We start from the raw sequence: 20,678 nt of genomic DNA on the forward strand, positions 1-20,678 counted from the left end.
CACTCCCATTTCAACCCAAGTACAAATGTCGAATTCACTTACCTGCACAAAACCGCATGCTGAGAAGTCCTCAAACAAGGGCAGACTTGGACGATCCTCTCTGTAGATGGTGAGTTTGTACGTGATCAGGGTCTCACCCTGTGCTGGAGACTCATCTGCCACAAACATTGAGATTTGGTTCATTCCCAAACCCAAAGGGTAGTTGGCAAAGCTGGAGAAAGACAGAGAGAGTAACATTTATTCAGCCCAAATGGATTTATATATCAATATTCATTAAATGCCTAATTTGCATACACAAGTAGATAAGGTCTATACAACTTCATGAGAAACTTAAAATATGAAAAAAAGTTTTAATTATGTTTCATAGTACTTTGGTATGCCAAAGTACTTTCCTCTGTTTCTTCCTTTTGTTTGGATTCTAGGTATAACCTACCACATCTCCTCATACCATATACCCTCACTGTAGGTCCTTCTGGAGAAGTAGTAATTGATAGTCTTACTGTATCTCTTGCAAAGCAATTCAGGTCCTCTATCAATTACAGGGAAGGAAACTAATATTTATTAACCACTTCTCTGGGTCATACATTACCTCATTTAATACTCAGAACAACTCTATGACCAAAGTCCCATGCAAGAGTCAGAGCTGGAACCCAGGTTGGTCTGACTTGAATCCACTTTTCCTTCTACTAGACTCTCTTAGCTCCCAGGATAACAAGTCTATTTCTTTCCCTACAGCATGGGAACATGAGTATCTTCCTTGTCTTGAACATGGCATGTAATATGTTGTTCAAAATCCTAAACAAAAGGGTAGGTGATTCTCAAGAGTTGATAGAAAAAAATTCCATAAGACTAGGGAAATTAGTGTTAGTAGGCTCATAAATTGTCATGAAAATGTTTATACAGTCCCTGTATATTCAAAATATTGAAGAGTTGGGTTAGGGTAGAAGGAAGCTTCCCTTAATGAGTTTCTTTCATATTTCAAATCGCGAGATCCTCTCTTGTGCAACATTGTTACATAAGATACAAATACTGCTAACAGATCAGGAGAGCAGTAATGTGTTCTTCTTAACCACGTAACACCTGAAAGGTGAAAGGATTTCACACCCTGGTGAACTCTCCAACTGATCGTATGCTTCAGATTTTCTAAAACTTCAAAGATTGCTTCAAATATCTGCTTCCCATTATTACGTCTCCACTCAGCCCTGGTCAACTTCCCCGTACCTTGTTCCTGCTCGATCGTGCAGGTACACCTTGCACTGACACTTAGAAGTCTCTGCTCCGATTGTCACTGTTACCACGTCAAACGGGACTTCAGAGTAATAATCTTTGATCTCCGGATTAAATTCAGGATTCAGTTCCAAATGTGGATGTGTGAGAATCTGTTTGATATAACATTGTGTGTCATCTGTTAAAAAAAAAAAAGACAACTGTGAAACGCATAAATTTTGAAAAATCATATATGATTACGGTGGCTTTTTTAAAAAGTCATTTGAACAGCCTTAAATGTTCACTTAGTGATCACTGTTGATTTTCCACTTGGCACTCTGGTCATATTTGCTTTGTGGCTTCAGCTGGATTTCCTGATTGTCAGGTTCTGTAGAATTTGCCTTGTACAACAGCTGTTGACTTTAGTTGGCAGTAGACAGATGATAGTTTTTGCTCAGCCCTTAAAAGTTGAAAGGCCGAGAGAAGGTGCGAAAATGTCTCATCAGTGGATTGATAACATTTTCATGACATTTACTGCATATATCAAGCCACTGGTGAATGGGGATGATGACTCTGTGAAGCGGTAACAGAAGGGCATCGGCAGGGGAAGAGGACAATTTCTTAATAGGAAGAGTCATTAAACTGCCATTGAATTGATATGGTAGCTTCCAGGCAGCACGGTGGAGTGAAGAATGTGAAATCCAACATTATACTAAACATTCAAATACAAAGATATCAGCAGGACATCCTGAGACCCCCCCATTCCCCACTCAGGTCACCTCAGCGTAAGGAAGTACCCTACAGTATGACGAGGAAGTGACATACTCTCTTCAATCTTGTCACAGAACCGAGCACATTACTTCAAACCACTGATTCTAAGCCATTTTAAAAATACATTTCCATGAGGTAGCCCAATTTTTACAAAAGTATCTTGATGAGTAAATGAAAAATATATTTGTAAGCACACATACCAACCACTGCTAAATTATATTGTGGGATAAATAAATTTGGGATAAATTTATATTTGGGATAAATAAATTACTCAAAAGAAGCTCAGCAAGTGGTTTTCAAAGAAATATCAATAAGTACTTTGTTCCATAAATATTTTTCAATAGTTGACAAGATTCCAGGAAATGAGAAATTTTATAGAAATCAGTAAAATGAAACTGTCTTACTTTTGCCTTTAAAAAACTTTTAAATGTTTTTTATTTATTTTTGAGAGACAGAGAGAGACAGTGCAAGCAGGGGAGGGTCAGGGAGAAAGGGAGACACAGAATCTGGAGCAGGCTCCAGGCTCCGAGCTAGCTGTCATCACAGAGCCTGACGCGGGGCTCGAACCTACAAACTGTGAGAGCATGACCTGAGCTGAAGCCGGATGCTTAACCGACTGAGCCACCCAGGTGCCCCACTTTTGCCTTTTAAATAAGATGTTCAATGATGTGTAACAACAAAAAAAGAAATACGGAATTTGCTTCAGGAAGCTATACACTGAACTTAAAGCAAGTAGGTTATCTTATTAACTGTGTCTCTTCCTCTATCACCGTGATTTTTCTACACTCAGGTCTGTGTCAGCTTCAATTCTTTAATGGTTTCTCATTATCTCCAGAATCTATTCCAAGCTCCTAATAGAGCGGACGAGGCATTTCACAATCTCTTCCTTGTCTTCCTCTCTGGTTACATCCTGTTATGTCCTGCACTTTGTGATGTAACAATGCCGATTTTTTTTATATTTCTTTGGCAGACATGGGGATGTACCACCACATCTATGGCAGCGGAAACCACCAACTTTCTGGATGTCTTATTCCAGTTCTGAGGGCCGTGTCTCAGTACAACCCCCATCATGCACTCAGAAGAAGGAAAACGGAAAATAAAATTGAAGAAAATCTCTCTGTACTTCTGACCCACATTCTAGAGGTTTCTCAGATTTTAAAAGAAAAAAATCTATTCAGGTGCAAATTAGGAACAAACAATAATACGATAGATATATTGCAATTTCACTGTAGGGAAGAATCTTAGTAAAAAATAAAGAACTAGTCAACTTGGTTAAATAATTGGGTAAAGTACTGACTTGATTGATTTTACTTGTTACCAAATATTTGATCTGGCTGAAAACCATAGGTAGATTGCATCTATAATTTGGATGATCATATCAACTTCTGCAATTTTTATAACAAAAGAGGAACCAATGGAAAAAAATGAGGGCAAGATTATATTATTAGAAAGGACCATAGGTTTTTATTTGAGTTCAACCACTTATTAATAATGCATTCATTTAAAAGAGATTTTCCAGCACATTCTCTGTTCAAGGCACTGAGCTAAGTACAGTAAAAACAGGCTATTGTTGGTCATGAGATCTGACTCAAATGGAGACTGTGAACCTAAAATCACTTTAAACACACTGGAGTCCAGAGACATGAAATGCGCTTTTGAGAGGACCATTTCCTAGGTAGAAAGGGAACATAAACACCATCATTACACTTTTATGTTCAAAACCAGCTAAATGAATCACAAAGTAGAAGATTTACTTTTTCAAAATAGTAACCACAGAAGATATACTGTAATTTAAGATGACATATTTTTATAGAACAGTCACTGAGAGTTGATTTCCCTGCAGTTCACACTTTCACTTAATAGTGAAAGTTTCCATTGAGGGGAGGTGCCTTGCCCATTTTAACACTGAAACTCAGCCCTACATGAGACCCAACGTATAATCAATTCTCTGAAGCAACATTCTAGCAAGTGCTTGTTTTTGGTTTCTTCAGAAACTCTCCACCTCTGGCTGAAGGGCTCCATCCTAAACCCTGCTTAAAAGCTGATTTATCTTGATCATATCTTCACCTGAATCATCAGTGTTGCTGCCCACATACACCTGGAGTTTCCTTGGCGTCCTTCCCAGCGCGGTGCCAGCACGCCTCAGGCCAGCTTACCTAGATCCGCGGAGAATCCAGCCTGAGCTACGGTGGTAGCAGCCTGCTTAACCTCTTAGGCAAGAGTATTTGGGAGAGCTGTTTGAAGTTTTGGTTGTTTTTAATGAATTCTTTTAACCACAGAGTTTTATTGCCCTCTTGAAGGATAATCATAACTCATTCATGACTCATACTAAACATGAGAACAGCCTAGACTCTGAATGATGATCCCACCTGTTCGGAGGCATCATCAAGTTATTTTTTAAATCTTAAATTATACCATAAAAGTAGGAAGATTAATTATGCAGCCCCCGGTAGGACTAGTTTTAACAACATAAAAATATGAACGAAGCTAAAGAGCTTATCTAACACGTTCACATCCTCTAGAGCATGTGACCTGGGAACTGAGAAGAAAATGAGATTATCCCCATATAGTTGTTTCATTTTATAAATTATAAAATAGTATAGCAAAGAAGTGAAGTGGCTTTCCTGAGGGGCGTGGGGGAGGGGGAGACAGAAGATTCAAAGGTGGCTTCGAGCTGATGACAGAGCCCAGTGCAGGGCTCGGACTCAATAAACCTTAGATCATGACCTGAGCTGAAGCTGGAAGCTTAACCAACTGAGCCACTCAGCCACCCCAAATGTGCATTCAAATCTTGCTCCTGGTTTTCTCCCTAGTCGTTTACCCTCTATAGCTTAGCCACCAGTCTCCCAAGAGTTGCATGTATTTTTCTAGAAGCAAGAGATTGGATGGCAAATGCAGGGAGAGAAGAGCATAAGTAATATCTGTTCGTTTTTCCTGATCAGCAATACTTTATTTAAAATGCTATTTTTTTAATTGGATGTATTTGTTGATTCTATTAAGCCACACTATTATGTAACCTCTCAGCCCACCCTAATTTTAATAATACTGTTAAAACATAATGAATAAATTAAACTGCATTCTAGAAGATACAAATTAGATTTTATTAAATTGGAAGACTTTTATTTATAATAAACTTTAATCCATAACTTTTATTTTTTCAACTTTGTTTTACTGGAATTGATTTTTTATTTGTCAAAAGCTAAAATTTCTGAGTGCATGTTTTAGCACTAAATATATATACATATTCAATATATATATATTCAAAATATACATATTCAAAAATATATATGTATATTCAGAAATATATATCCAATATATATTCAAACAGCAATATATATATATATTCAAAAAGCAAGCCTGCTAAGGAAACTCATATTATTCTATCATATTATTATACAGTATTAAGATAATTTATGAGCTTTAGACAAAGAATTAGAAGACCCAGCTTCATGATCCAGTTCAGGCATTTGATAGCCCTATGATCTTGGAAAGAGCAGTTAGATTCTCTAGCACAATATATTTGCAAGGCCACTGGAATAATACTGACCAGAGTGAACAAAATTATTTTTACATTCTAAAATCTATATAACCCTTGAAATGGATTAGTATAATATATATGCTATTTTTCTTGATTATACCTTGGTTTAAAAGATTGTGAATTTTAAGATAATAAATTGAAAAGCAGCTTAAAAACTCTCAACTGTAATAAAGAAAATTCAACTCAAGTATTATCCATTCTGTCAACAATCTGGCAGAAAAGGAATCCCTGTGGGGTGGCGAGAGCCCTAAAAATCAATCTATAAAGCAGATAAGCCTGAGTGTTTCCACGTGAGCAGTCTCCAAGGCAAAGCCTGAATACCCTAAGGACTCCTCAAAATGAGTTTGAAAGCCACGGTCCTCAAACAAACACATAAACATAGCATTTCATGATCAAAAATAGAAAATTAAAAATGCTCTTCATATGCAAAAGTGAGAGATAACTTGTTCAAAAACTTCTAAAAATTTACTTAATATTTCATTATTTATTATTATGTATTTATTTATTGTACAGCAATACTAATGTAGTCTAAGAGTATCCAAATACGATAAAATGACGATTTCTTCAAAGTAGGGCAGTGCTTCCCTATTGATTATGCCATGGAAGCACTTTAATTGGAACTCACCATTACTGCAATGAACTTCTTTGGTTTCATTTATAATTTGTAGAACAGAAGCTAAAAAGAGAAAAGCTAATTTAAAATGAAAACTATTAATCAAAACAAAAAGAATACATACTCATTAATCTCAAACAGCACAATTCAGTAAAAACATGTATTTTATTACTTGTTACCGTCACATAAGAAAGCCCTTCTTAGTTAAACTGAAAGCTACGTAAAACAAAAGAAGTTACTCGGTTCAAATCTCAGAAGGATGATTGTTTCAAATAAGAAAATATTAAGGGAGAAAAATGAATGGTCTAAGTGTCATCCATTGCCTGAGATTCCTTCTAGTTCTTTGATTTTGTGACTTTAATATCCCAAATCATTAGAATTACAGAAATTCTATCCAGTTGATTGCACTGACATTTAGTCTTAAGTTTCTGAATCAAACCAAATATCTCTATATAAAAAAACTCCTTAGTAATGGAGTAATACTGATGGAACAAAAGGATGAATAAAAATAATCAGAGCGCTTAAATCACTCATTTAAAGAGAAAAAATGGTGGGAACCAGAAAGACTGAGTATCAGTTTATCGTCAGTTCTTCCCTGGGCTTGCCAATTCATTCTGTTGAATCAGTCTTTCTCATACTTTAGCATGCCTCCGAATCATCGGAAGGGCTTCTTAAAATACAGAGTGCTGATGGGGCGCTCGGTGGCTCAGTGCAGTCATGAATTTGAAGTTCTTGAGTTCAGCCGCCGCTTCTGTGCTGACAGCTCAGAGCCTGGATCCTGCTTCGGATTCTGTGTCTCCCCCTCTCTCTGTACCTCCCCCGCTTGCACTCTGTCTCTCTCTCAAAAATAAAGATTGCAAAAAATAAAAAATAAAAAAAATAAAGATTACAAAATAAATAAATACAGGGTGCTGAGGGTACCTGCGTGGCCTATCGGTTAAGCGCCTGAACTCAGGCTTGATTCTCAGGCTTGATTTTAGGGTTTGCAAGTTAGAGCCCCGCATCAGGTTTTCTGCTGTCAGCACGGAGCCTGCTTTGGATCCTCTATCTTCCTCTCTTTCTATCCCTCCCCTCCTCGTGCATTGTCTCTCTCTCTCTCTCTCTCTCTCTCTCTCTCTCTCTCTGTCTCTCTCTCTGTCTCTCTCTCTCTCTCTCTCTCAAAAAATAAAATAGCACTCAAAATAAATAAACACTTTAAAAACACAGAGTGCTGGGTCTCATAACCAGAGAGGTAAGGTTCTGATTCAGTAGATATGAATGATCCAAGTTTGCCAGGTGATGTTGATGTTTCCGGTCTAGGGGCCACACGCTGAGAACCACCGTATTGTATTAAACCTCGATTCGTAATAGGAAAATTTTGATTTCTAAAACATTGTAAACACGTAGTACTTCTTTCTATCTCCTTTTCTTAAAATTAGAAACATTTTCTTTTTGTGTGACAAAAAGCTCAGATGTTCTTTAGAAGGAAAAAATTAGAACATGAAAATAAGTCCAGGAGAGAAAATTACAATTGCCATTAAGTTTCCCAGAGGCCCATGTTGCTTGTAGCCAATTGTTTCATTTAATGATATACCACAAACACCTTTCATGTCATGTCATAAATAACTCTTCCGCAATATTAGAATGGCTTTATCATATTTCATTGGAAATCTATAACTTAATTCATTTATCCAATCCAGTGTTATTACAATAGAAGTAATTTATTGTAGTATTTTCGAAGTAATTGTAAAAAAGAAGTTTCTAATTTTTTATTTATTAATAATTTATATAACTAAACTTCTGTGTACATTCTTAATTATTTACTTAAATTGAAGATCTAGGAGTGAAATTTCTATGATGTAAGAATAACTTCTAAGGATTTTCTTACATGTTGGGACATGGTCCTTAAGGGAGGTTACTCTAGTTTAACCAGTGGAAGTGGCAAGAGAATGCTTATTTCCCTGCACTCTCCCAGCTCTATTATCTTTAAGAGGCAAAGTCTTTTCAAGTGTGAAGAAAAATTGTATTTCCTGTTTAACTTCCATTTTTGATTGCTAATGAAATGAAACATTTTCTTATGTATTTTTTGGGCCATGCAATACTTATTTTCATGTTGGAAAAGTGAGACTATATCTTTTTACCTTTTTTGTTCTCAATTGCATCAAATGGCACTTGTGGTTTTTCAATGTTCTCATCCTCTGTGAAAGGATTCCTGCAAATGCAATGCCAAACAAATCTGGATCAATGAAATGAACACAATTCATGGAAATTGCATTGAACACACTATTTTTTTTTCCTGTGTGGGCACAGATATTTTGATGAACACAAAACAGCACTTTCTGAATTTCACTCCTCAGAACTGGCAATCTCCTCTGAAGTGAGGTGGGTGGAAATCTCATCATCTCCAATTAGCAGAAGGACATTTGAAGAAAACCAGGGCAAAAAGTCACTCTTCAGTCCAAAAGTGAGCAATCTCTGATAGTCTGGGCTGACAGAAGTAAATTTGGGAACACACATTCTTATTGAAATTTGTTTGGATAAAATTCCACAATCTTGAATCAAGAAGCTTTGGAACCCGGAGACATAGACTCAGAAGAACATATGTATAACCTAAGAAATAGAAGCATGTGATGTAGTAAACGTCTTGCTGCATCTTCTACCCTCAAACACTGACTAACTACGCCTAATGGTAAGGGTTAGTTCTATCTAGAGTGTTTGCCTCATTTTTCTGTTGTATAAAAATGCCTGGCCAGATTGACCTTTAAATCCTCAAATTTGGGACCAAATAATCTAAACTGCAGACAGAAAAATTGCTGGTCCTGATGATGGAGACTACGGAGCAAGATGATTTGACTTTCCTAGGCTGGGCTGTGGTTCTCCCTTTCTCTTTCAGCAGAACAAGATAACAGCCCTGGCCTTACTTCACAGGGATGAGAATGAAATCAAATGCTCTGTGTTAAATTACGTTTTATAAATATTTATTGTCCCAGATATTGTGCTGGGCACTGTGGTAGATAAGAGATGAAGAAGACATATTTAGTTCCTTCAAAATATAAACATCAGCAAATTATGAAGAATCAAGGAATTAAAAATACTGTGAATGTCGGAAGATGTGTAATTTTATTGCAGTTTACTTTGTAAAGGCTTTTTATTTCTTTTATACATATAGTGAAGTAATTAGAGGTGAAAAATAATAATGTCTAGGACTTACTTTAAAATATTTCCTTCTTCCCAAGGAATGAAGAAACAGAGCAAGCATGGGGTTAGATATGTTTAGTTGGAGGTTGACTGGGTGCCAGGCCAAATTAAAAAAAAGCTCTGAATTCATGGGAAACAAAACCGATAAGTGAAGCTCATAAAAGATACTACCCTGAAATGCACATACACTGAATTACCATCTTAATGGAATGAGATGCTTTGTATGTTAGACATCCTACAGTGATTCCTGGTGCAATTTTGTGAATAAATTATTTGTTTTAAAAATGTGTTTTTCATGGAAAGCATATGATGAGAGCAAAGTATACGTGCAACTTTATTTCGCGTAAAGTAAAAATTATCAGATAGTACACAAATATTGATAGTAAACAAAATTTTCATTTTGTTCAGATTTATACTAATTCAGTTGGGACTTCTGGATTCTAAGCCTCAGGGTACAGACATAAATAACTGTCGCTTTTTCTGACTCTTGTTTTTCTGACTTTATCTCTTCTCACCTTGTTGCTAAAAACAAATGATCTTTATTTAAAAAGAAGCATAAGAGGTGCCTGGGTGGCTCAGTTGGCTAAGCATCCAACTCTTGATTTCCGCTCAGGTCGTGATCTCCCTGTTTGTGGGATCGAGCCCCACATCAGCCCTGCACTGATAGCATGGAACCTGCTTGGAATTCTCTCTCTTCCCCTCTCTGTCCCTCCCCTGCTGGCACACATGTATACACCCACACTCTCTCTATTTCAAAATAAATAAATAAACTTAAAAAGAAAAGGAAACATGATTGATTAATCTCTATAGGTAGCATAGGCATGTATAATTGGCTAGAAGTAGAAAAAGCTGGAGGTGACGGTTGTGAAGTAAGGACGATGATGAATGACTACACCTGACCTCCCTTCTGCAGGATGAACTGGAACAAAGCACTGGACCATAGATGCCAGGCCAGGTCCTAATCTCGCCTCTCTTTCTCTTAGCTCTGTGGCTTGAGCAAATGACCCACCTTCTCAGCCTGGTTCTGGCAAATGTGTATAATACGCACCCCCACTGTAATACAGCATGGATGATAATTTACAGCATGCTCCCAAGTCAATTTGAAGATAATTAGAATTGAGTATTATTTCTTGAAATGTTCTTAGAGTGATTTACCTAATCACTTTTGGATAAAGATCTGAAGTTTCATTTTCTCAGTGTTAACTTAGATAAATCTTTAGAACTTGGCTCTTTTCCTATAAAAGAAAGAAGAACATTTTGCCCACTGTAGATTCTAAAGCGACCTTTGGATGGTAGAGAAATATGAAAAGTCAATATTTATTACCTACTTGCCTGCAGCATACTAGACACCATGTGGTAAGAATTATGTAATTCTTGTAAGATAATATGTGGTAGATAGTATAATCCATATTTTATAGATGTGGAGATTGAGTCTCAGAGGACTCAAAACTTTAGCTGCTATAATTAATAAACTCTAGGGTTGAGATATTTGAATCCATGTCTGTCTGATTCAAAAAAGTCCTGACTCTTTCTACACTGATCACTTTCAACATTGACCACTAATAAACTCCCTTATTTAAGTGGAATCAGTTAGGGTTAAGGTTAAGGTTAATTTAAGATAAGCCCCTTACTTAACCTTACACTATCTGTGGAGCTTGGGAAAAACTTGCTGGGAAGCAAACTGCCCAATGTTTGTATCTCTCAAGCGAGTATAGTCAAAGCGAAAACCAGTACCTAAATCAAGTCAGCTCTTCCCCACTGATAATGACAAATTAAACAGACTCGGATTTCTTGAGTGAGTGCAAAGAAACAGGCACTGAGCTCTATTGTTTAAAATCCACTTTTCAAACAAACAAATAAAACCTTCTGTCAGGCTTACTACTTCTGAGCATTGAGGAAATAAGGCCAACTTCAAAGTTGTGACAATTAAAGTGAGTTCTGATCCTGGGAAATGTCCTAAGAATTTATCAAATATATGATTATTTATATTTTTTAATTAAAAAGAATTCTTATGGACCTGCTTTCATGATCTCCTGAGGCAGAGGGAAACGGAGAACTGAAGCCATTCCTTCGTGAGGGTAACTGCAAGAGACATAAATGGTTACGGCCCGGCCATTTCGTCTTTCATCTCCCTAGGAGGTTTTAGGTTTGCTTCTGTTTTCCTGGCAGTAGAAAAGTCAAATAGTCCCTGAATTCCATCATGCAAAAGAAAATCAGACCTAACCAGTGTGTAAAGCACTGTCTGTTTTCAACAACTACAGGAGATGCTAATGTATTCACTTGGCCTGTCCTTTCTCCCATCCGCTCGTTACTACCTTTCATTAGAATGAAGGTAGAAGGGAGAGGCCAAATGTTTCCCTCTGAGATTCTACCTTCTTTTTTCATGATATAATTTCTTAAATGTTTATTTGTTTTTGAAACAGAGAGAGAGAGAGAGAGAAAGGGAGACACAGAACTCAAAGCAGGCTCCAGGCTCTGTGAGGACAGTGCAGAGCCTGACACAGGGCTTGAACTCCCAACTGTGAGATTGTAACCTGAGCTGAAGTCAGATACTTAACCGACTAAGTCACCCAGGTGCCCTGAGATTCAACCTTCTAAAAAAGAAAAGTTCTATTCTCCCGGCAGGGACAGACATAGTTATAAATTTGGATAGATTCTGCCCACAATAAAGGCATGCCTCAAAAACTCCCTAAATAAATGCTCATAACATCTTGGGTTCTATGCTGACTGATGGTTCATTAAGAAAAGAAAAGGAAAGAAAAGAAAAGAAACAGAAAGGAAAGAAAAAAGAAAAGAAAAGAAAAGAAAAGAGAAAAATCATCCAATCCCTTCTGTCTGATACTCCTGTAATTCAAGGATATATATCACAGAATGAAACAAACTTGAAGCTTTTAATTCTTTTTTTTAAATTTTTAAATTTATTTTTGATACAGAGAGAGACAGAACATGAGAGGGGGACGGGCAGAGAGAGAAGGAGACACAGAACCGGAAGCAGGCTCCAGGCTCTGAGCTAGCTGTCAGCACAGAGCCTGACGCGGGGCTCAAACCCACAAAGGTGAGATCTGACCTGAGCCGAAGTCGGAGGCTTAACCGACTGAGCCACCCAGGCGCCCCTTGAAGCTTTTAATTTTAAACATTACTCTTTAGAGTCAATTCCTGTCGGTTTGAAAAACTGTTGGATATGTTCTTATTACAGTGTTTGAAGACCACTAGAATTGTTATGGTTTCAATGCTTTAAAGAAGCTTATTTTCCGGAGCACAAATTTTTGGACACATTTCTTTTTGTTGCTTTCTTTAATGCAGGTAAAATCTTTTGAAATCAATCTTTAGAGAATTTTTGGATTGCAAAATTCAAATTTGTGGCTGTCTTACCATTCCAGTGGATGTAGCTGTGCCTTTTTATTCAGGAGCTGAAATTGTTCAAATACATTTAAAAGAGACCAGTACTGAGTCAGGACAGAACCAGGCTGTCCTATAGGATCTGCCATAGCATAAAATTCATGCATCAAAGATTGAATCCCAGGAGCCGTAGATGGGAAGAGCTGAGAATAAATAGTCAAAATGAGAATATCAGACTAAGTTATGGAAAATAACTTAAAAGGTATCATTACTATAAAACTTTTATTTTATTTAGCTATTTATAAAAATCAAATATTTATTTAAAATCCACTGGTCAGTATCATAATATAGTTTTCTGTGCAGTTGTCAAGGTGAATGTCACTTTTTATAAGGAACAAATTTTGTTGATCACATTTCTAAATAGGATGAGGTTTTTTTCTATTTTCATTGAATGGAAATGGACATCTCCTTCCTAAAGATCTGAGACAGGTGAATGACAGACTGAGTCAGGCAGTAGGAAGAATGAGGATTACAAGTGAACTTTGTCAGAGTGAGAGATATTAACACCAGAGGGAAAAAATCTAGTTATCCTCTTTCTACTCAGAGGAAGTTAGGGTTTGCCCTTACTCCTGTGAAATAGTACCTCAGTCTGTGCCAAATAATGTTCTCTAAATTCACAATATCTTAAATTATGAATTCCTGAAGAATGAGACTTTTCTCTTTATCTTTGTAGAGTTTTGATCCAACTGTCACAAGTGTAATATGCATATGTTTAAATTAATTAAAATAATCCATCAATTAAATTATCTTTGGGGCAAAAGTTTACTTTGAACCCTCTAAAATATGAGTCTATTATGATGAGCAGTGAGTTTTACATGTAAGTAATGAATCATTAAATTCTACTCCTGAAACTAATATTGCACTATATATTAACTAACTAGAATTTAAATGAAAAATTGGAAAATATTTAAATAAAGTGAGTCTAAATTATAAAACCATGTACCAAACATTTATTAATTAACTTAGTAAATTGGTTATAGCTCAGACAAGTAGAATGCGAATATATGTATTTAAGTAAGAAATAAGTATTCAATCCATACAGATTAGTAATAAATTATCAGTGGGCTTTTAAAAATGCTGTTTTAAAAAGATGTTTTGTATAAACAAATGTCAGGTAGAAAAATAATCCGTTGTGGTCTATCTTGATAAGTGACAGAACTAGAAACAAAGCAAGTACTGAACATGCACAGGTACATGTACTAAGTTATATTAATATTGCCCTTGATATTGACCAATATTGACAGAACCCAAGAAAATACCTAGAAAAGAAAATAAATGTCATTGATTATTTTAGGTGAAACCAGTAAAGGTTATCATAATTACTTACATTTTCTTTCTTTGAGGTTTGCTATAGAGTTGCAACAAATTAAGATTTAGGTTGCTTTCTAAGATGTGGTTATATTCAGTAAAATTTGGTTTCACACAAACAAAAAGGCTACAATGAGCAGAAAGAAATGTTTGTCAAACATAAATGTCCCAAAGCTAAACGCAAAACTTCTCTAGAAAAATGTAGACATTTTCCCCTTAAGAACTGCCACATACTGGCAGCTCTACTGATCTCATATCCTCTTAGCTTGAATAAGCCATATATTATTTGCAAAGTCTTAAAGGATATGGATTCTGCTCACTTTAATATTTAGATCTCTGAAAAAAAGAAAGAACCCTACAAAGATTTCTAGTTCCTAAAGCAATATCTTCACCAAGTGAAAATCAAATAGCTTATGGCTGATCTACTATAATCTCAGTAATCATTAGGAATCAAATGTCACTTTTGTTTTACCAGTTGGAATGGCCCCAGACTCCCAAGTTCCTTTATGAAAGTCATAATTGAGTGCATCTCCTCTAAAGACAGGCATTGATTTGGTTCCTTCTGATAGTTTTCGCCCTGTAATGGGGGAAGGGAACAAATCTTAAGCAATTCTTACAAAGTCAAGCCACGTTTAGCCCAATGGCTTCCTACTTTATAAACCAAAGTTCGAACTGTATAAACAGCTGAGCTGATTAATGCTAAATAATCTGTAGTAACTTCAGCTTGTCACAACAGTGTCTGGCTCTAGGAAAATTTCATATTTGATAAAGAGGAACTGAATGAACTTGCTCAACAGTGCTTTGGTAGTAAGCTTGGGGAGGTGAGCCCAGTAGGGTGGACTGTGTGACAATTTAGGAGTGCTGGAAGAGTCTCCTTCAGCCCTCAGAGTGCCAGAGGTCAGAGCAGCAAAAAAACATGTGAATCCCATCTAGGGGACATTACAACTTTGGAGTTTGTGAATTCTGATAAATTTGAAAAATGGACAGTCCTCCTGGCCCATTTTCACCCACATCCATTTTTTTCCCCATGCATCCCAGAGAAGAGAAGTTGCAAATACTTTTCATTTCTTCTGAGTGAAGTGGTTCTAATGGTTTTAATGGCAATCCACTCACTAATGAAGGAAAACGGGGAACTACAGGGAAAAAAATTAATAAAATCTCAGGGAAATAGTCTCTAAAGTCATGTTCTATCTCTCACAAACAACTCTCCATAGAGCATCAAGTTTTGTTTGTGAGACCTTTCACGCTCTACTCTTCCAAGTTCTCTGAATATGGGTTTTAAAACAGAAAGACATATAGAGAATAATCCTGTACTTAATAATTGGTACAGATTTTTTGATTCATCAAGAAAAGCTATATTACCATGCCATAAAAATTAACCAATGCTACTATGAAGCACTACATCCTAATCATCAGAATCGAAGCAAAGATGTTAACCAGATATAAATTATTTAAAAATTAGGACTATAACTCCAGTCCCTTGGTATCAATCTAGAGCACTCACTGCTATTCTAGATTGCCTCCAAAGAGTTCTTATTCACTCTATTCCTCTCAAAGGATTCTAAACAACATAGAATATGTATTATTCATAATATCCACAAATATTCCTTAGGAATTAAGAACTGCTTTCTTTTAACTCATAACTGCATCGGAATCAGTCACTCATACTTAGCTGACATAAAATAATATTAGTCTTCAGGTTAGAAAAATATTGAGATATAATGTAATGGACACCAGATAGTTTCAAGTGCAAGTGAATTATCAATTATCAATTTGAAAACGGCACCTTCCAAAGAATGACTTGAAAATATTTGTACTATAAACATATGCACTTACCTTAAAAACACCTGATGTATAAAGTCCCTGAAATATTTCTGAAGATATCAGAAGTGAAGATTCATTAGAGAAGAGAAAATTGAAAGTATCTTGTAAAAGGAATTCCGTTGTGTTTTGGTCCTCATAATCTGCATTATCATCATCTTGAAAATTTAAATGCTCATGCACCTGTGAAAGAGTAAAAGCACAATAAAATATTTTTCATTGACTTTTATTTTAATGTAGTGGAATCACTTCTAAGACATGATTCATTCCTGTCGGATTGTAGATCAGAACTGACATCTAGTGGCCTTTTTGGAGGTCAACAATTTTATAAAATATAAGTAATATTCTTCTGAAGATACAACTTTTTAAAGAAGATTAATGGATTATAAGGCACATAGTTTATCTTGAAACTCTTAACTGGTGAAGAATTTGTGTCTTTAAAAGATAATATGTAACATTTCTGAACAATAAATTTTAAAGAACACACTAAGATGTATGCAAAGTAAAGAAAAATTGTAAATGTAGATTCATGAAGTTTCAAAATTTTATGAATGAGTCTTTAAGCTATTCAACTAAGTGTCTGAGCCACACACAATATAATCATTCACCTTGTACAACAGTTTGAAAAGCAGTCAATGCAGTAGGAAGTTGAATTCTGGTTGCACATACTTTTATTTTGCTCCTCTTTCCTTCTTCCTACTCCATATCCCCAAATAAAACTTTTGGTAGACTCATTCAATCAATGTTTTTTAATCTTCTTGCCACTAAGGGATATTTTAGATGAAAAATATGTTGGAGATGATCTAAATGAGTTCATTTAATTCGAAAGAGTAAAACAATCAGGGCATACAAAAAAAATCCACTCTTCAATTTACAAATATTTTATATTAGGAAAAAACCATATATTTCAAAAATTCCTGTGCCTTTTAAAATTAAAATATAGTCCAATTTAACACCAAATATCTAGGAGGGGCTCCTGGGTGGCTCAGTTGGTTGAGCATCTGACTTCCACTCAGGTCATGATCTCAGGGTTCGTGACTGGGGGCTCCTCATTCATGACTTGGAGCCTCTCATCGGGCTCCGTACTGACAGCATGGAGCCCGCTTGGATTCTTGTCTCCTTCTCTCTCTGCCCCTCTCCCACTCCCACTCTCTCTCCAAAGTAAACATTTAAAAAATAAAACTAAATATATGTGAAGAATAAGAGTTCCTTTTTTTTTCATAAACCCAGGTGAATAAGCTGGGTAATCTGCTATTTTCTATTATGCAAATATTTACCACTTTATTTTTTTATAAACCGTGGCTGAACCATAAGAAAATCTGTGCCTGTTCCACCATGACGCATAGTAGCAACTGGCCCTCAGATCATGGATTCCCCTACATTAGTTAAATTTCTGAACTACAGTGAAATATAAACCTGTAGTGACTTTAATACGTGTTGCTATTGATTGATTGGTTACTATGAAGTGTGCATGCAAACAATGCAAACACATGCACATGCACACGTGCGCGCGCGCACACACACACACACACACACACACACACACACACACAGGTCAGTCAGCATAAGGCAGAAACTCACAAGAAGCTTCGGCATACTCACCTGGAGCACAACAGGGTACCTGAACTTGCGGTAACCAATATCGAAAGTCAACAGCTGAAAACATAATCTGCATCTGAAATAAAAACACAAGGCAATATAAAAATATATCCTATTTGCTACATTTACTCTATCACTTGATGCGTTATTAATGGGTACCATAGTTAAATTTCAAGGTACGTACTAATTAAAGAGAGCAGTGGCTTGGATAATATGCAATTAATTTTTAAATTGGAATTTGTTTTGTTCCTTATAGAAAATCCAAATATATCTAAAGTATTCATGACACATTAAACAATGAGGTTCCTTGATGAAAATGCAAATATGGAGAAGGAAATTCTCTTACTCTTACATGGCAGGCATTCTTAGTCACATAGGAAGCATCACAAAGCTTAACTGAGCAACCTCCTTTTTGTTGACATTGTAAATTTAACATTTTTTTCTAGACAAAGGGCATTAAATTACACTGAAGTAAATATGGAGATAAAAGCTATTGAATATTGTTAATAAGGGCCATAAGTAAAATTACACCTAGTCAAGGGAAACTGCATATGATAGAGATACCTAAGCTTAAAACAGAGATACAATTAAAATTAATTTAAATAATGTGTGCTTTATTTCTTGTCACTATTTTTAGACACTAACAAGTCTGTAACATGCTTTGAAGTTTAGGGTCTACAAATATGGAAAGATACCTACAAGTTCATATTTATATACTGACATAACATTTTCCAAACAGCACCTACTTGTAATAATTAAGATATATTTTCACTAACATTTTTAAGCTGTTTTTTCTTTTTTTTATTTTTATTTATTTATTTTTTTTTTACCTGTTGAAGGCCTTTGGTCCCAGAGTAGATGTTTCACTGAATACTTCAGCTGCTAGGAGGAGTTTGCTAATTGCTTCCTTCATATTATCAAAAGCCTGAAGAGGTGAACTGGCTGTCAGGAATGTCTCAAAAAATGTTTGCAACTGTGAACAAAGTAAAGGGTTAAATATTGAAACAATATTCTCAGTTTGTCTATATTTCCACGGTGACCAGTTTGAAAGATTCTTTCAGGTTGTATCTTTCTGTCAAGTTCAAAAAAACTCCTTAAATAGGAAAGTTTGGTAACCCATGTACAACATATATGTATAGGGCGTGCACACACACATATATATCTTACATATACTTACATACACATGTCACAGCATCTAATCATGGAAAGTGAAAAGGAACTATTGATAAGAGCTTGTGATCAGAACATCCAGGTTTAATTTGTAACTCTACAAACTAGATGAACTTGGATTGACAACTCACTTTCAAGTTTTGTGTCCTCTCTAAAATGGGTGAAAACTACCAACGAGGGAGCTGCCAACACAAATCAGAAGAAAACGTACTTGAAAGCCATGGTCAGGGCCACAATCCAAATCTAAGCTTTTTAGTGTTGTCCCTTTTCTGAATATATCAGAACAAAAATAACTACGTGAAAGGTGCTTTTTCACAGCATCTTGCTATGGGAGACCTAGCCAACTAATGAAGAATTTAAGAGAGTCTCAGTCCTATCTTAACATTTTCATTTAAAGAAGATTTCATGTGGATAGAAAAGATAGGGCAGTATTACAAAAAGGAGAATAAAGCTCAGGCTTGTATTTTTCTAGAAACACTATTGTTGATTTCACAAACAGCCGTTTTTATTTGCTTAAGTGCTAAACCGATCACAACAAAACTACCTTCTGAGGATGCTTAACATCAAAGTTCAAGTCAAAATTTTTAAAAAGCATCAAGCAAACCTCATATTGAGCCATACGCTTTCTTTGGATAAACATAATCTCTCAAAGATGAAGAACAAAAAATATTGTTTGAGAAAACATGCAGCAGGTACTGTCTCCATGGCTTTGGAAGAACAGACTAGATCTATCTGAGCTGTGTCAGCCTACAAAGCGAAGAGCTTTTCTTCCTATGATAACGAAGGACAGACCAGCGACCTGAGGGAAACGGTAAATATATCTTTAAAAATACACAACTAAACCACCCCAAGAGAAACAAATCCTGGCTTCATAAACTTTTCCCAGCTGAAAACCAGAAACCAGATGAGATGTACATTTTCAGGCTCTATGGACACATCATTAGCATTTGGCAATTGGGATATTTTTCCATTTCAGTAAGAAAAATAAATGTAATAATTGTATGATCAAAAGAAAACAAATTAATGTGAACACTAATAATGTTAACACCCTTGAGTCAAAACAGAGTAATATTGTTTTTCCAAATAAAAACTAACTCTTATTTCACTCAGTTCAGCATGATTACGGAGAGAGATTACTGGTTGTATTACTGTGTTTTCTATTTTAATGTTTCCTGAATATCACAAAGGTCAAGATGAATAATTTAAGAAAGTTGGAAATGTTTGTATAGCATATAAGATGTGTAAGTTTGATTATAAGGTTATATCTTCCATGGCAAAAAAAATAACTAGAAATTAATGTCTTAGGGTTGTATTTATTCTCCTACTGTAGAAAAGATAATTTCTTAGTGTCTGTCTGTAACAGTGAGCATTGACTATGGGCTGCCAGTATATGGATTCAGTTCCCTTCCATTCACATTGTTTAGTGAGAATTTTACTATGTGGAAAGCACTACACTGTTAGAAGTCGTGGACATAGCCCAGTGTTACACCATGATACTAGTGACAAAAAGTCCTGGGTTAACCTTTGGCTCCATCCCTGTTACTATTAAATTGTGAGAACTGGGATTAACGACAGTTTCTATTCAGCAGAGGTATCGCTCAGATTAAACGAGAGAATACAGATAAAGTACACCACCTCCCAGCATGTCAATACTTAGCACATGTTCGCTCATTGTATTAATGAAAATGAGAGAAGTCCACAGCCACTTAAAGGAGTGGTTGTTGAAGCCAGATTTTCATAGTGCGATGCATTTGTGGAAATTCAACACTGCCTCTGAGAATTCAAACACATGTGACACCAACCAAAATAGGACATTTAAAAATATATGATAAAGCTTTCATAGAAATGTTTCAAAAGGGAGAATAAAGAGATGTGATGGTTGAATGGCCCCCTCCAGTGGGATGCCTCCCAACAGGAATGAAAGAGCAGAACTGAAGCATCCAAATATGAGGACAGAACAGAGCAGTGGTGCTCCGAACGCACGATTCAAAATAGAGCAACTTGTTTTATTTCTGTTAGCTCGGTTCCAGATTGTTGTCTCTGTGTGCGTTTCCTTCTATCTCATTACGCAAATTT

General features: G+C 35.9%; 1 protein-coding gene across 1 annotated transcript in view; it reads right to left on the minus strand.

Moving 5' to 3' along the window:
- CPED1 (cadherin like and PC-esterase domain containing 1) overlaps nucleotides 1-20,678 on the minus strand; it is a 275,534-nt gene that overhangs the window by 134,980 nt on the left and 119,876 nt on the right. The window contains exons 7-15 of the mRNA XM_029918194.1: nucleotides 18,263-18,405; nucleotides 17,436-17,508; nucleotides 15,849-16,016; nucleotides 14,485-14,589; nucleotides 12,678-12,847; nucleotides 8,249-8,319; nucleotides 6,141-6,191; nucleotides 1,222-1,405; nucleotides 43-211 (exon numbers count right to left, since the gene is read on the minus strand). Of these exons, the coding sequence (XP_029774054.1) occupies nucleotides 43-211; nucleotides 1,222-1,405; nucleotides 6,141-6,191; nucleotides 8,249-8,319; nucleotides 12,678-12,847; nucleotides 14,485-14,589; nucleotides 15,849-16,016; nucleotides 17,436-17,508; nucleotides 18,263-18,405 (1,134 nt within the window). The remainder of the gene's footprint in view (nucleotides 1-42; nucleotides 212-1,221; nucleotides 1,406-6,140; nucleotides 6,192-8,248; nucleotides 8,320-12,677; nucleotides 12,848-14,484; nucleotides 14,590-15,848; nucleotides 16,017-17,435; nucleotides 17,509-18,262; nucleotides 18,406-20,678) is intronic.

This window comes from Suricata suricatta, chromosome 2 (assembly GCF_006229205.1).
Source record: "Suricata suricatta isolate VVHF042 chromosome 2, meerkat_22Aug2017_6uvM2_HiC, whole genome shotgun sequence".
Classification (NCBI taxonomy): Eukaryota; Metazoa; Chordata; class Mammalia; order Carnivora; family Herpestidae; genus Suricata; species Suricata suricatta.